Below are 14999 nucleotides of genomic sequence, written 5' to 3' on the forward strand. Positions count from 1 at the left end.
TGGGACAGTCTCGTCTGTGAGACGGGTCAACCTAACCATATTTATAATAATAAGCAATACTTTTAACATAAAATATAATATTTATTAATGGATAACTCATATAAGAGACCCGTCTAAAAAAATGACCATTGAGACCGTTTCATCGGAATTTTTGTCATAAAATTAATTCTGAAATAACTTGAGAAAGTTTTTGGGGAAAAAATTGGATGTTGACTTAAAAAATTAATGAAATGAGTTGGTGGACTTTTTGTTTTTTGGGTCATTTTCCCAAATTATATAAGATAGGTCAATCAAACGCTTTTGTATGGGTCGGGCCAATATTTGAAGCGATCTGGGCCAGCCCGTTTACATGGCTAGGCGGGCTCAGGTGATGGTCACGTGTTTGATACCCACTTGTGAACTATGACTGAACAAAATAATCAAGAGACTTTTTCTGAGCAAATATTTTAAAAATAAATAATAAATCTAATAAAATAAGAATTCAATGACGAATTTCTGAAAAGTAGAGAAGAAATCTCAGTAAAGAAGAAGCCGAGGAAGAAGCCTCAGAGTTCGTAAAAGTTTGAGCGAGACAGGACAGATTTTTATTTATTTTTCTTCGATTATTTTTAAAATTTCTAGCTGTGGAGAATCCGAAGTTCTAGATTCGGGAGAGCGGTGAAGGAGGCTGCAAGTTCGGAGTTGGAAATTTCAAAGCTTTTGGGAAGAGGTGATTACCCGATTTGTTTTCTTGAAGTTTTAGTCATTTCTGTCAATTTTCGCTCTTCTTGGTGGGGATTGTTTTGATTTCTACTTTCTATTTTGCTGCATTTATTCTAACAATCTGCACTCGATTTTGAGCACGTATTTCCTCTTAATTGCGTGTGTATGCAGTATGCGTATTGATACAAGTGAAGGGCTAACCCGAAAGTATTTTTATCTAGGGTTTTGGTTAAAGGTTTGTTCTTTTGCTTTCGTTGATTTGTTTTTATAGATTTTCTGTCTTTTTTGATCGATGCAATTTAATTTAGGTTTTGTGGTTTGGAGGTGTTCCTGATCTGGGAAATGGGAAAGTTTAATCATTTGATCTAAGTATCTACTTTTCCCATCTGAATTTGTTTCCTTTTCACAATTTATCTGCTGTCAGAACGTAATTCACGCTGAAATAATTCTAGCTTGTTTTCATAATTGGCTGCATTGGTGAAGTGTTAAAACTCTCTAACCATTTAGATTAATTTTATCGTGCTTACCATTATGAATTTTGGAACCATTACTTACCATTGTAAATTTATTCCGAAGGAGTTATCTATGGATTTTTGCTCTTCATTAAGTAGCTTGGAATTTGCATTACATCAATAGCTTGAAATTGCTTCTCTTCTGCTTGATGAATTTATCAACATTTGATTGCTAAATTTTTGGAAGATGATACAACTAGATTTCAGATTAGACCGACCTGAAATTTGTATTACAGTTTTCGTTGATGCTTTCATTTTCCTGTGTTTAAGTTTGGCACTTCTTCGCATCTTCAGATTGTTTATGCATGTATAATATTAACGTTAAAGAAAAATGGTCCCATGCGGTTTCTGAAAGTTTTGCTCTCTGAGCTCTCCTTGCCCTATCAGTCAATACTCACTCAGAAGCTCTTGTGAGTGCAATGAATACTGCAAATAATGCATTATATGGATTAAAACACAAGGAAGTTGTCGGGCTGGATCCTGCAGCAGTAACTGATAACTGTAGTCTACCTGAGATTTTGTGAATCTAAAAATTTTCTGTCATTACTTGTATTTCTCTTTGTTAAACTGGATTTTTACAGCATTTATCTTTTCTAGATGTGTACTAGACATGCCTAAAGATCCTTCTGGTGCCGTGTAATTCATAGACATGTGAGTTGTTGCATGTTTTTTGTTGACATTTTACTGGTAAAGCAGACATTCGTTGAATATGAGGTACTTCTCATGAGTCATGATCTTATCCTGTCTTCTCTTATCTAGTTATAAAAATTGTTTACCCTTAATTTTCTTAGTTCGCAGAGGAGTGAATCTTTAGCTGTTTAATTTCAAGCATTTGATTTTTCGAATTGAAGATTATTTTCTTGTTTCTGTGGATTATCCTTTGTTTCAATGTATATTCCTCCCACCTGAATGATGCCATTCTCACAAAATTCCAAAAATTGTGTTCTAAAATCGGCATAATCATCATTGAGTCTTCCCCATATTTTTTGGAAGGAATTTAGTTTGAGGCACTTGTGGAAGATCTCCCAACCTTTGATTTTCTGGAGTTTGTGGTGGTTCCCTTTTCTATACTTCTATTTCTTGGAAAAAATTGTGATGGGTCAATTTTGCTAAAATAAATCACAAAATAAAAGTGAACAAATTTGGGAGTTTAGTATTTAGAGTTGTTAGGTCTAGCACTTCATACATCATTTCTTTTTCATGTAAATTAGTTCCTCTAATTTTCACCATGCTCTTTCCAAACTAAGCATAAAAGGTTTCACTGTGTTGGATTCATCTGCTTAATGTGGTGAAGTGCCTTGAGTCTTGCATTCAATACCCTTTGGTTTCTAGTGCCAAACACTGCTTTTCATTTGGAAGAATGATAGGTATTTTAGGTACTTAGTGGATCCAAATTGGTTCAGGAGTGAGGTCTTACAATATCTTCGGGGTATGACAAGTTTTCTTGTTCGCACGGCTTATCATATATACAAAGAATGTTTGAGTGAACACATAACTTACTAATTAGGTTTCTTGATTTATTTGTTTGGGTAAATGATTGTTGTTCATGTCGTGTGAATTTCCAATGATGCACCCCGTATGTCGAGGAAAAAAATAAAGGGTTGTTAGGCTTCGCAGCATCTCGGGAAGAAAAACAACATTGGAAATGGCAGGTTCAATTCTGAAAACCACCGCAGAGAAGCTGGGACCCGCCGCGCGGAAGCAAGTTCTATCCCTAACGGACTCCGCCGCCGCTAGAATACGGCAGCTCCTGGAGCAGCGCCAGCGCTCTTACCTCAAGCTCGGAGTCAAGGCTCGCGGCTGCAACGGCTTATCCTACACCCTCAATTATGCCGGTGAATTCCCCGTGCTCCATTTCCTTGTTTCTTTTAAATTTTTTTTATTAATTCATCCTACGCCAGGAGATTGGTATTCGATTTTTTTGATTTGTGGGTAAGATATCTTGCGAATTTGTTAGTTTACGGTTGCTTGTGATCGTATTGACTTTCAATGTTTTAGCCCTGATATTATACATTTGATAACTCATAATCTATTAATATTTGCACTCGAACACGGAAAATGTCACTCTTTCACTTATATTTGTCGGTGATTCTATAAGCTTCGATTAAATTTGTGATTATGTGAAGAGCTGGATGGCGATACATTTCATCATGATCACGAGTTTGCCATTGTATATAGAATTGTTCACTTAAATTCTTGATTGAGCTTTGTCGATCTCATTCTACTGAGTTTGATATGAATTTCGAAAGTTTCTCTAATGTTTTTGCTATCGGCATGAATAAAGCACGAGTATCACCCACATATGGTTGAATCTATGTTAACTGGTTGAGTTGAGATACATCCATGGAACAGTTAAGTGTGAATATCAAAATGTGCAAGGGATATACATTTAATATGGCATTCCGAAATATATCTCATGTTAGTTTTCCCAGTAATATTATTCCTCGTCACTTTTGTTTCATTTGAGTTGATCGTGCTGTCCTGAAATGTTAAACTTTCTCAAATTTAGACGAGAAAATGAAGTTCGATGAATTGGTTGAGGACAAAGGCATAAAGATATTGATTGATCCAAAAGCTCTAATGCATGTCATAGGAACTCAGATGGATTTTGTCGACGATAAACTCAGGTATAAGATTAGTTAAATACTTGTTCTCCCTGATGAATTCAACTTAGTGGCATTTGTGTTGTATTATTATTTGCACATATGTTTCTGTTTTCAAAATTGTTTTATCTTATATTCATTCTATTTGGTCGACGATTGAATTCAGAGAAACTGATTTTACCTTAAAATCCACAGATATTAACTCAATTGGTACCAACACTGTATTTATCTTAGATGTACAGGGTTCAAGTGTTGGGTTGGGCAAAAACCCACTGCCAGGAGTGGGGAGATCATGAGAAGCGATGCCCGTCGAACCATGCGGTCCAAGCCCATGCTATAGGCTGGGGAGGGATGCGGTGGAAGGACGTGGTCGTTACAAAGGGCGTCCTTTTTTTGTAACGACCCACGTCCTTCCACCGCATCCCTCCCCAACCTATAGCATGGGCTCGGACCGCATATATTTTCTCTTCTGTACTTTCCATAACATTTTAATCCAAAAAATTAAAGATAAAGACTCATTCTTTCATCAGCTTTCTTCTATACCTGATTGTGCAGTATTCTAAGATTTTTGGCATGGAGGATGTTGAATTATAGGGCACATGCACATTTTTCGAAATAATTTCCATGTTGAGTTTCTACTTTCTACACCATAGATTTCTGGTGACAACAATAATTCGAAGTCTGTCTAAGGGCAGGGATGACCTAAAACCTTCGGGAGGCAAGAAAATATTCACTCTGTACTACCTATGTTGCATGTGCGAATATAATTGCCTCAACCCCGCCCCCCTCCCCTCGCCCCCAGCCCAGGCCTCACATCATTAAGCGACATGTACATACCCTGACATCTCTATTTGCTCTTGTGCAGATCTGAGTTCATATTCATTAATCCAAACTCCAAAGGGCAGTGTGGCTGTGGAGAGTCTTTTATGACAGTGAGCAATTCTGAAGCAGCCAAGCCAGGTGGTAGCTCGTGATCGCAAGTTACTTTGAGCTTGTATTATATTTGTTTACACAAGAACATATGTATATATCGAACTTCATTTTCTCGTCTGAATTTGAGAAAGTTTAACATTTCAGGACAACACGATCAACTCAAATGAAACAAAAGTGATGTGGAATGGTAACAATGAGAAAACTAACATGAGATATATTTTGGAATGCCATATTAAATGTATATCCCTTGCACATTTCGATACGCGCTTAACTATTCATGTATCTCAAGTCAACCAGTTAACCATATGTCGGTGATACCCGTGCTTTATTCATGTCGATAAGACAATTACAGCATAGAGAAACTTTTGAAATTCATATCAAACTCAGTACAATGAGATCGACAAAGATCAAACAAGAATTTAAGTGAATAATTCTATATACAATGACAAACTCGTGATTATGATGAAATGAATCGCCATCCAGCTCTTTACATAATCACAAATTCAATCTTTACATAATCACAAATTCAATCGAAACCTACAGCATCACCTACAAACAATATAAGTAAAAGAGTGTCATTTTCCGTGTTCGAGTGCAAATATTAATAGATTATGAGTTATCAAATGCATAATATCAAGGTTAAAAACATTGAAAGTCAATACGATCACAAGCAACCGTAAACTATCTTACCCACAAATCGAATACCAATCCCTGGCGCGTAGGATGAATTAATAAAAAAAATTAAAAAGAAACAAGGAAATGGAGCACGGGAATTCACCGGCATAATTGAGGGTGTAGGATAAGTAGTTGCAGCCACGGGCCTTGACTTGAGCTTGAGGTAAGAGCGCTGGCGCTGCTCCAGGAGATGCCGTATTCTAGTGGCGGCGGAGTCCGTTAGGGATAGAACTTGCTTCCGCACGGCAGGTCCCAGCTTCTCTGCGGTGGTTTTTTGAATTGAACCAGTCATTTCCAATGGTGTTTTTTTCTTGCGAAGCCTAACAACCCTTTATTTTTTTCCTCGATTTTTTTTACTAAAATAAATCCAAGTCGGGCATCATGGATAGGCTTGGATCCGACTCGACAAAAGGTGCCGGAGATCTTTGGTACATTATATACATATAGGTATGGACACCTCAAAACTTGAGGTTATTACCCAGTTTTGTAAATCAATGAAATAAATTCCATTAAGGTTTACGATTTTTTGAAATCAAGAGTAGAAGAATCTAATATAGAAAATAAGCTTAGGATTGTACCATCTTTTAAAATCAATTCAAGAGTAGAAAAATATGATATAGGATTAAGAAACGAATGGACGACCAATAAGGCATCATATTCAACTATCACTTCATATGTTAGATTAAGAAGATAGTTTTTTTGTTAATTTAACATGAATAATCATTTTTTAACCTCACCAACTCACCACTAATGTTGAAAACCAAAAGAATAATAAAAGTATAAACTAGTCGAGCAAATAAATAAACCATATACCATATTCTTTCGGTTTCAATATCAGCCACCAGAAGCCAACAATATAGATTACAATCAATAAAAACATGCAACAAATCGAGAGTACGTTAATTATTTTACAGAAATAAAAAATGCAACAAATCGGAAAAGTTAAGAAGTGATTTATAGAAGCTCTCTCAAACACGACGTAAGTTCAACATAATCTTAAAGTACAAACGATTCCCTAACATATTTACCAAACAAATTGACGGTGAACACTTACACCTCATTCACTTCAAACTTAAAACACATGTACTTAATTAGTTGCATCAACTTTTCAGTCCCTATTCACCATTCATGCCACACAATGGAGACCATATTACTCTGTTAAAGGAAGAAAAAATTATCCCAATTGAAAAATCACCTGCCAAGCATCAAGTGTGCGTTGGAAATCTTGGAGCCAGCGATCTGCAAGTAAAAATAATTTCATATTGTTTAATATTTACTCGTGAAACAATAGTAATAACAACATTTATAAATATTATATTTGACATATGTTTAAAAAATGGATTCTAAAATATAATCTTAATTTAAGACAATAATTTTTTTTGAAAAGTGAGAAGTATTGATTCAAAATAATCTTAAAGTTAACATTGGATAGTATTTTGTCAATTACCTAAATTAATAGACAATTCTAGGGGTGTTCATGGTTCGGATAACCGCCCGATCCGAACCGAAACCGAAAATTCGGTTTGAACAGTTTTGTGTTTGCAAGTGACAGGAAAAGAAGAGTGCAAGAAGTCAGTTTGGTCAAACTAAAGTTGACCAACTTAAAGAAAAACAATTTAGGAAGGAAACTGAAGTGATGGGGAACACCAGTTATTTTATTAAGTTTTGGTATTTGAAAAAACACGAAGATATATTCAAAAAGTCAAGACAAATAAGTTCAAGTTTAAGCAGCCAGTCAAATATTATATTTATGAAGCTCAATACCAGTTAAAGGAACTAATTTTAATGAACATTCGATTTCCTAATTGCCAAGAAACCCAACATTATTAGGTATACCAATGGCGTTGTAGACAGTGAACCACTGCTACTTATTTTCCTACCTAATTTAACGCAACTAGAATGTTTGAAGCAGAGAATAAACCATGTGGACCTTGAATCTCTTCGAAATGGTCTAATTAATTAAACTTGAAACTTATGAAATAATTTTTCTCAAAAACTCGTGCAACTAACTTTTATATTTCTTTTTAAAATCCCAACATGTCAGAAATTTCACATGTTTCCCAAAAATACTCCTCACTAATACTGTTTTAACTTTTAAATATATGACACGATAGTAATAGTAATAAAGTAGAACAAAGGATAGGTCTCTAACAATTTTAAGAATATTTATCCGTGACATGAATCGAATTAATTTATATATAAAATGAAAAATAATATTTTAACATAAAAATAATATGTTTTAATTATTTGAATTAATAAAAAATCTGTCTTACAAAATTATCATGTTTATAAGAACACTGATAAAGAGTTTTTGGGAAAAAATTGGATTTGGACTTAAAAAATTAATGAAATGAGTTGGTGGACTTTTTTTTTTGGGTCATTTTCCCAATAATATAAGATAGGTCAAACGCTTTTGTATGGGTCGGGCCAATATTTGAATCGATGTGAGCCAGCCCATTTACATGGTAAGGCGGGCTCAGGTGATGGTCACGTGTTTGATACCCACTTGTGAACTACGACTGAACAAAATAATCCGCAGACTTTTTCTGAGCAAATATTTTAAAAATAAATAATAAATCTAATTAAATAAAAAATCAATGACGAATTTCTGAAAGTAGAGAAGAAATCTCAGTAAAGAAGAAGCCGAGGAAGAAGCCTCAGAGTTAGTAAAAGTTTGAGCGAGACAGGACAGATTTTTATTTATTTTTCTTCGATTATTTTTAAATTTTCTAGCTGTGGAGAATCCGAGGTTCTAGATTCGGGAGAGCGGTGAGGAGGTTGCAAGTTCGGAGTTGGAAACTTTAAAGCTTTTGGGAAGAGGTGATTACCCGATTTGTTTTCTTGAATTCTTAGTCATTTCTGTCAATTTTCGCTCTTCTTGGTGGGGATTGTGTTGATTTGTACTTTCTATTTTGCTGCATTTATTCCAACAATCTGCACTCGATTTTGAGCACGTATTTCCTCTTAATTGCGTGTGTATGCGTATTTATACAAGTGAAGCGCTAACCTGAAAATGTTATTATCTAGGGTTTGGTTAAAGGTTTGTTCATTTGCTTTCGTTGATGTGTTTTATAGATTTTCTGTCTTTTTTGATCGATGCAATTTAATTTAGGTTTTGTGGTTTGGAGGTGTTCCTGATCTGGGAAATGGGAAAGTTTAATTATTTGATCGAAGTATCTACTTTTCCCATCTGAATTTGTTTCCTTTTCACAATTTATCTGCTGTCTAACGTAATTCATGCTGAAATAATTCTAGCTTGTTTTCATAATTGGCTGCATTGGTGAAGCGTTAAAAGTTAAAACTGTATAACCAATTTAGATTAATTTTATTATGCTTACCATTATGAGTTTTGGAACCATTACTTACCATTGTAAATTATTCCGAAGGAGTTATCTATGGATTTTTGCTCTTCATTAAGTAGCTTGGAATTTGCGTTGCATCAATAGCTTGAAATTGCTTCTCTTCTGCTTGATGAATTTATCAACTTTTGATTGCTAATTTTTTGGAAAATGATACAGCTAGATTCCACATTAGACCGACCTGAAATGTGTATTACAGTTTTCGTTGATGCTTTCATTTTTCTGTGTTTAAGTTTGGCACTTCTTCGCATTTTAAGATTTTTATGCATGTATAACATTAACGGTCATTTTCTTTTCAAGATGTGTACTAGACATGCTTAAAGATCCTTCTGGTGTCATGTAATTCATAGACACGTGAGGAGTTGCATGTTTTTTGTTGGCATTTTACTGGTAAAGCAGACATTAGTTGAATATGAGGTACTTCTCATGAGTCATGATCTCATCCTGTCTTCTCTTGTCTAGTTATAAAAATTGTTTATCCTTAATTTTCTTAATTTGCAGAGGAGTGAATCTTTAGCTGTTAAATTTCAAGCATTTGTTTTTTTCGAAATGAAGATATTTTCTTGTTTCTGTGGATTATCCTTTGTTTCAATGGATATTCCTCCCACCTGAATGATGCCATTCTCACAAATTGTGTTCTAAAACCAGCATTATCATAATTGAATCTTCCCCATATTTTTCGGGAGGAATTTAGTTTGAGGCACTCGTGGAAGATCCCCCAACACTTCGATTTTCTGGAGTTTGTGGCGGTTCCCTTTCCTATTACTTCTATTTCTTGGGAAAAATTGTGATGGGTCAATTTTGCTAAAATAAATCACAAAATAAAAGTGAACAAATTTGGGAGTTTAGTAGTTAGAGTTGTTAGGTCTAGCACTTCATACATAATTTCTTTTTCATGTAAATTAGTTCCTCTACTTTTCACCATGCTCTTTCCAAACAAAGCATAAAAGTTTTAACTGTGTTGGATTCATCTGCTTAATGTGGTAAAGTTCCTCGAGTCATATCAATATCCTTTGGTTTCTAGTGCCAAACACTGCTTTTCATTTGCAAGAATGATAGGTATTTTAGGTACTTGGTGGATCCAAATTGGTTCAAGCGTGGGGCCTTACGAGTTTTCTTGTTCGCACGGCTTATCATATATAGAAAGAATGTTTGAGTGATCACATAACTTACTAATTAGGTTTCTTGTTTTTTTGTGTTTGGGACTTTGGGTAAATGATTGCTGTTCATGACGTGTGAATTTCCAATGATGCACCCCTTATTCTCCTAATTTGCTGATGTAAAGCATTTACTTTATAAAAGCACACACCAACTTGGTGTTGAAGATAAAGTTTGATTGAAGAGATGAATACTCGCCAACTATCCACTGCTATTTGAATAATTTCTTACCACTAAGTGGTACTAAGCCCCGTCTCTTTGTTCCTCTAAAGAATAATTATTTAACCACCTTGCAACAACTATTTGGATTTTTGAATCTTTATTATAATGTATTACTTCCTCCATAGGTAAAGCCAAAATTTACTTCTCTCCCCTGTTACTCCCTATATCAGTCAAGTCGTTCAATTCCAAACTAGTAGGCGTCTTTTAAAATGAGAAGTAAATCAGGATAGTTAAAGTTTATTCCTTGTGTTCTTTATTCTGTTTATCAGCAGGCACCTCATATTGGATTAACATTTAACAGTGGAATGTTTGTCTTTAACCTTTTTTCTTCTAATTCTTCAGGTGGCAGAACTAAGAAGATGCATGTGAATGCCGTAACTAGTTGCACTCCTAACTTATGAAAATAATGACTCTCGAAGACTTTTTTACTTTGGCTGAGATGAACAATGGGCTTATGGTCCCTTCTCGAGTTAGGGAACTTGTGACAGTCATGATGAATGATATAGGTTGCTATGCGAAAAATGTCTGTGAAGCAACCAGGCAGTGGTCGGCACTTGCAAGGGCTATAGCTGCCACTGAGAATAAGGATTGTCTTAATCTTTTCATTCAGCTAGACGGACTTCAATTTATTTATAAGTGGTTGAAGGATGCCCAGGAGTATAGCAATGAAGCAAGTGACAGCTATGCCGAAGAATCAATTACTCATTTGTTACAAGTACTGGAAAAACTTCATGAAAACAATGACAAGATGTTTTCTTCTGAAATCTGGACTGTTGTCAATGATCTCCGTGCCCACAATAGTTTGAGGGTTCAGGATAAAGCTCGAGTGCTGTTTGAAAGCTGGGAAAAAAAGAGAATGGGTGAGGAGAAAAAAACATCTGGTGATTCTGTATCAGATGTTGGAGCAAATGGAGATTTTACTGCTGATGGGATGGGGACATGTGTAAATATTGTAACAAAAGATGCTCCGGAATATTGTGTAAGAGATATGTCTCCTTCCAATAACGCTCCTGGTGAAGAAGGAGTATCAGAGACTGCTACATGTATGGATGGTCTTCAAGCTGATCCAGTTGAAAGTGAACCCAATTCAGACATGCTCTTAGATCCCCTACTTACAGATGATAGGCCTTCAAATCATAGCAGTTCACCTTCCATCTCCAATCCTGCTGAAGAGCCCCTTGTACAGCCACCTAAAGGTGCTACCTCAGCAACAGTATCCTGTCCAGATGTTTCTGGAAAGTGTCACGAGTTGGAGGTGATTGGTGATGTGAAGGATATCACAAAAATTGGGAGTTCTCCATGGAAATTAGGTTTGCCAAAGGAACCCAAGTTACTCGAAGAAATCCCATTTCCTTCTAGTTTGGATGCTGCAGATGCAATGGATTCTTCGACCGAACCTACCTCCCTTGCTGTTTCTGGTGATAAAAACTTGTGTGGTGAAGGGTGGTCAACGTGGATAGATCAGAAAGCTAGCGACTTTGATGGAAAGGTTGCCACGAGCAATGGACATTCAAATAGAAGACAAAGCTCGAGCGCATTTGATACTAAAGAAGGGGGTGAATTTAACCATCATGTGTTGTGGAGCTCCTCCAGCGGTAAACATTATCAGGAAGATCTTGAGGATGAAAGGACTGCCTTGCTAACAAATGAAGATGATGGAAAGATCAACAGACATGACCTGAGAATTCGTGATTATGTTCTGGCAACTGATTACAGTTTTTTCAAAAAAGACAAGGATAGAGAGCATGAGCCATCAGGCAAGAAGTCTTCTGTTAACCTAGACTATGGACTTTTAGATCCTCTGGAATTTGCGAGGCAAGTTGCCATAGAAGTACAGAGAGAAGTGGTGGATTACAGAGAACAAAGTTGTAGTTCTGAGAAACTGCCAGGAGAAAATGTACAGCCTTCTTTTAGCCTCGACTCCGTGAGCGGAAATCAGTCCCATGCTAGTGGTGGCTCATCAAAAGAGACAGCAAATGACCCAGAGCTGTCTGATGAAGTTTCGTCTGGGCAGGAAGAATCTTCTGCTAGCTCTAAAGACACAAATGCCGAGCCAACAAATGGTATCCAAGATGTTGAAATCTCTCAAGTCACCGAGGAGTCTCTGGAGGAAACAAATAAAGAGAAAGGTGTGTGCAATTTTGATCTAAATGTAGAGGTTTGTTCGGAAGATGTCGATCGCCCTATGAATCAATTTTCAGCACCAGTCTCTGTTGTCTCTGCTTCGAGACCAGTTGCAGCTCCTGGGTTCCCTACGGCTCCTTTACAGTTTGGAGGGAATCTTGGCTGGAAAGGTTCTGCTTCGACAAGTGCTTTTCGACCTGCATCTTCCCGCCGAATGCCTGATATTGATAAGGATCTTTCCAACGGGGGGAGAAGCAGCAGCTCAAAGCATCGACAAGAATTGCTTGATATTGATCTGAATGTAGCGGAAAGTGGAGATGGCAGAACAAGAAACCTGTCCGCAGATAAACAAGTCCTTACATCTTTGAGTCTTCCATCCGGGGAATCTTCTGTGGAAATGAAATCAAGATCCGAACATATTGCATTGGACCTGAATCTTGCAAGTGAAGTTGGAGGTGGGCTGATGGATTGGCGGGCCGGGCAGCTCTTTCCCCAGAGACAATTTCTACAGAGCCTGTCAAATTCTTCAACTTCTTCAATAAAGCAGCCTTCTTTAAAAAATATCGACCTGAATGATCATCCATCTTTTACCAATGATTCTTTCAATCATTCCCAGTTAAGCAAGTACTCTCAAAATCTCAATTTTCCCGGAAGTGTGAAATCAGATGACTCAGTAATATCCATATTGGGCACAAGAGTGGAGGTCAATCATAAAGAATTTGCAGCTCAAACTCAGCCCGTCCCAAATGGCAAAACATCAGAGCTTGCTTTTGACATTAACTATGGGAGAACAGGTAGTTTTCTAGGAATGGGATCTGTCCTTCCATTTGTCCACTCTACATTTTATGGTTGCAGTAACATTGCACCTGCACCTCCACCTCCACCTCCACCTCCACCTGCACATGGAATGCCTTTCTCCTCCACAATCTATGGACCTGGGGGACCTATTCCTTACATGGTGGATTCTAGAGGAGCCCCCGTTATCCCCCAAATTGTTGGCTCAGCTTCAGCGCTTCCAATGGCTTTCTCTCAACCACCATTTTTTCTAGACACAACCCACTCAAGTTTTTCATACAGCGGAGGTTCCTCGCGGAGTATGTTAGATCTCAATTCTGGAACAACGATGGAAGGAGGGAACAAGGACCCTACAAGCTTGGGACTGTTCTTAAATTCAGGCCCGGCTCGACCCATGGATGAGCAGATATGGTCCACTTCCCAACCAACTATTAGTTCAGGCTTTGGTGGAAAACGAAAAGAACCCGAAAATGGCTGGGAGCATTATCCCCCAAAACCTCACCCTCCGCCTTGGATATGAATGGTATAGGTTGTCTTCTTTCTTCCCTTTGAATCAGATTAGGACATATAAGAGCAGGTTTATGGTTTATGACAGTAGTCTTACCCAAGGAAATCGAGTTGCAGGTTGACATAATGGTTCACGGGTGAACCAAAAATAAATAACGAGGTGGATTCTTGGCGTATCCTGATTCTTAAGATGAATGTTTTGAGAAATGCAGATTCCAAGTTATTTGCTTTGGGGTGTTCTCTATTTCTTAGTATATTAGCCTTTGTTAGAGAGCCGTCTCCGTCACAATACGCGTTGTAGTTTTGATCTCCTACATTTATGTAATATTTTGATGTTAAGAGAATCTGTAGTTAAACGCATTTGCTGTGTATGCTGCCTGTGTTTTCCCTGTTCTTGTTCTTGTAAAAAGATCGTGGAAGAGCTGTGCATAACTATAGTCTTCTTGACTCTGTTGCCTTTTTGTTTATCATTCAAAGACTTTGTATTTTACATTCTAGATGAATCAATTAAACATAAAATTTCAATCTAGTGTTTTCTGTTATTCTTTAATGTGGACAACTTGAAGTTAATTCAATGTTATTGTACACCATTGACAATGTGCTTGGGTAGGTACGTGGATGACAAGATGAATATGAATTATTCAAGCTGTAAATGTTTTTGACTAAGCTATGTTCAATCGACAGTAATAGTGAACCATAACATGAAACGACACAAAAAGAATTTTGGAGAAGAAATAAATTATATCGTCCGCAATCTATTTTATTATTAATTTTTTTCCACGTGAAGCTTTCATTTTTAAATCTATACTATTATATAAAAGTTGAGACTCATTTAAAAACGGTTTTTGTTCGTTTGATGACACAAATACAAATTTACATTTTTAATCCTCAAACATACATTATACTATAGGCACTGTTTGATTCATGGATTGGATGATGAATAATTAATAATATAAGGATTTTATATCAATATACATGGATTAGACAATGGTGCATGTCACTAATCCTTTGAAGAATTTGAGCCAATCATTGGACAAAACAATGATTATTAATCAATCAATGTGTTATCTTTCACACCAAACAATGATTATTGGGTAAAATGATAAAAACTCACGGCTGCATTTTTCACTCCCATCATTTTAAACCGCTCACTATATACATGTGTTGTGAAAATTAAAGATTCATTTCAATTAAGAAATTTCATTGCAATTTTGTTTAATATCAACATATTATTTGAAAATTATTAAAATTTCGTATTTATTATAACTTTAATTAAATATTAAATTATTTACTTGCACGCTCCATCGATTGATAGTTAATACATAAATACTCGATATCATCTAAAATATCGGCATATAAAAAAGATACGATGAGCATCAAAATAATATATGATACTATTAAATTATATC

The 14999-nt window shown here is 36.3% G+C and overlaps 1 protein-coding gene across 8 annotated transcripts; it reads left to right on the plus strand.

The window, feature by feature from the left end:
* Nucleotides 1–462: 462 nt before the first annotated feature.
* LOC140885275 (iron-sulfur assembly protein IscA-like 1, mitochondrial) lies at nucleotides 463–14097 on the plus strand. 8 transcript variants are annotated; one of them, XM_073292226.1, is made up of 5 exons: nucleotides 468–709; nucleotides 1812–1865; nucleotides 2823–3049; nucleotides 3724–3841; nucleotides 4683–4991. In XM_073292226.1, coding segments are annotated over exons 2-5 (456 nt in total). In that variant the 5' UTR covers nucleotides 468–709; nucleotides 1812–1863; the 3' UTR covers nucleotides 4792–4991. The 8 variants fall into 8 exon arrangements, with proteins under 8 accessions (XP_073148326.1, XP_073148327.1, XP_073148333.1 ...); XM_073292232.1 differs by having other exon boundaries at nucleotides 2832–3049; XM_073292229.1 differs by having other exon boundaries at nucleotides 1812–3049.
* The last annotated feature ends 902 nt before the right edge of the window (nucleotides 14098–14999 follow it).

This window comes from Henckelia pumila, chromosome 2 (assembly GCF_033568475.1).
Source record: "Henckelia pumila isolate YLH828 chromosome 2, ASM3356847v2, whole genome shotgun sequence".
NCBI lineage: Eukaryota > Viridiplantae > Streptophyta > Magnoliopsida > Lamiales > Gesneriaceae > Henckelia > Henckelia pumila.

Coding starts and splice junctions, on each gene's coding strand:
- LOC140885275 (XM_073292225.1), top strand. CDS start 10,562: ATGAAAATAATGACTCTCGAAGACTTTTTTACTTTGGCTGAGATGAAC.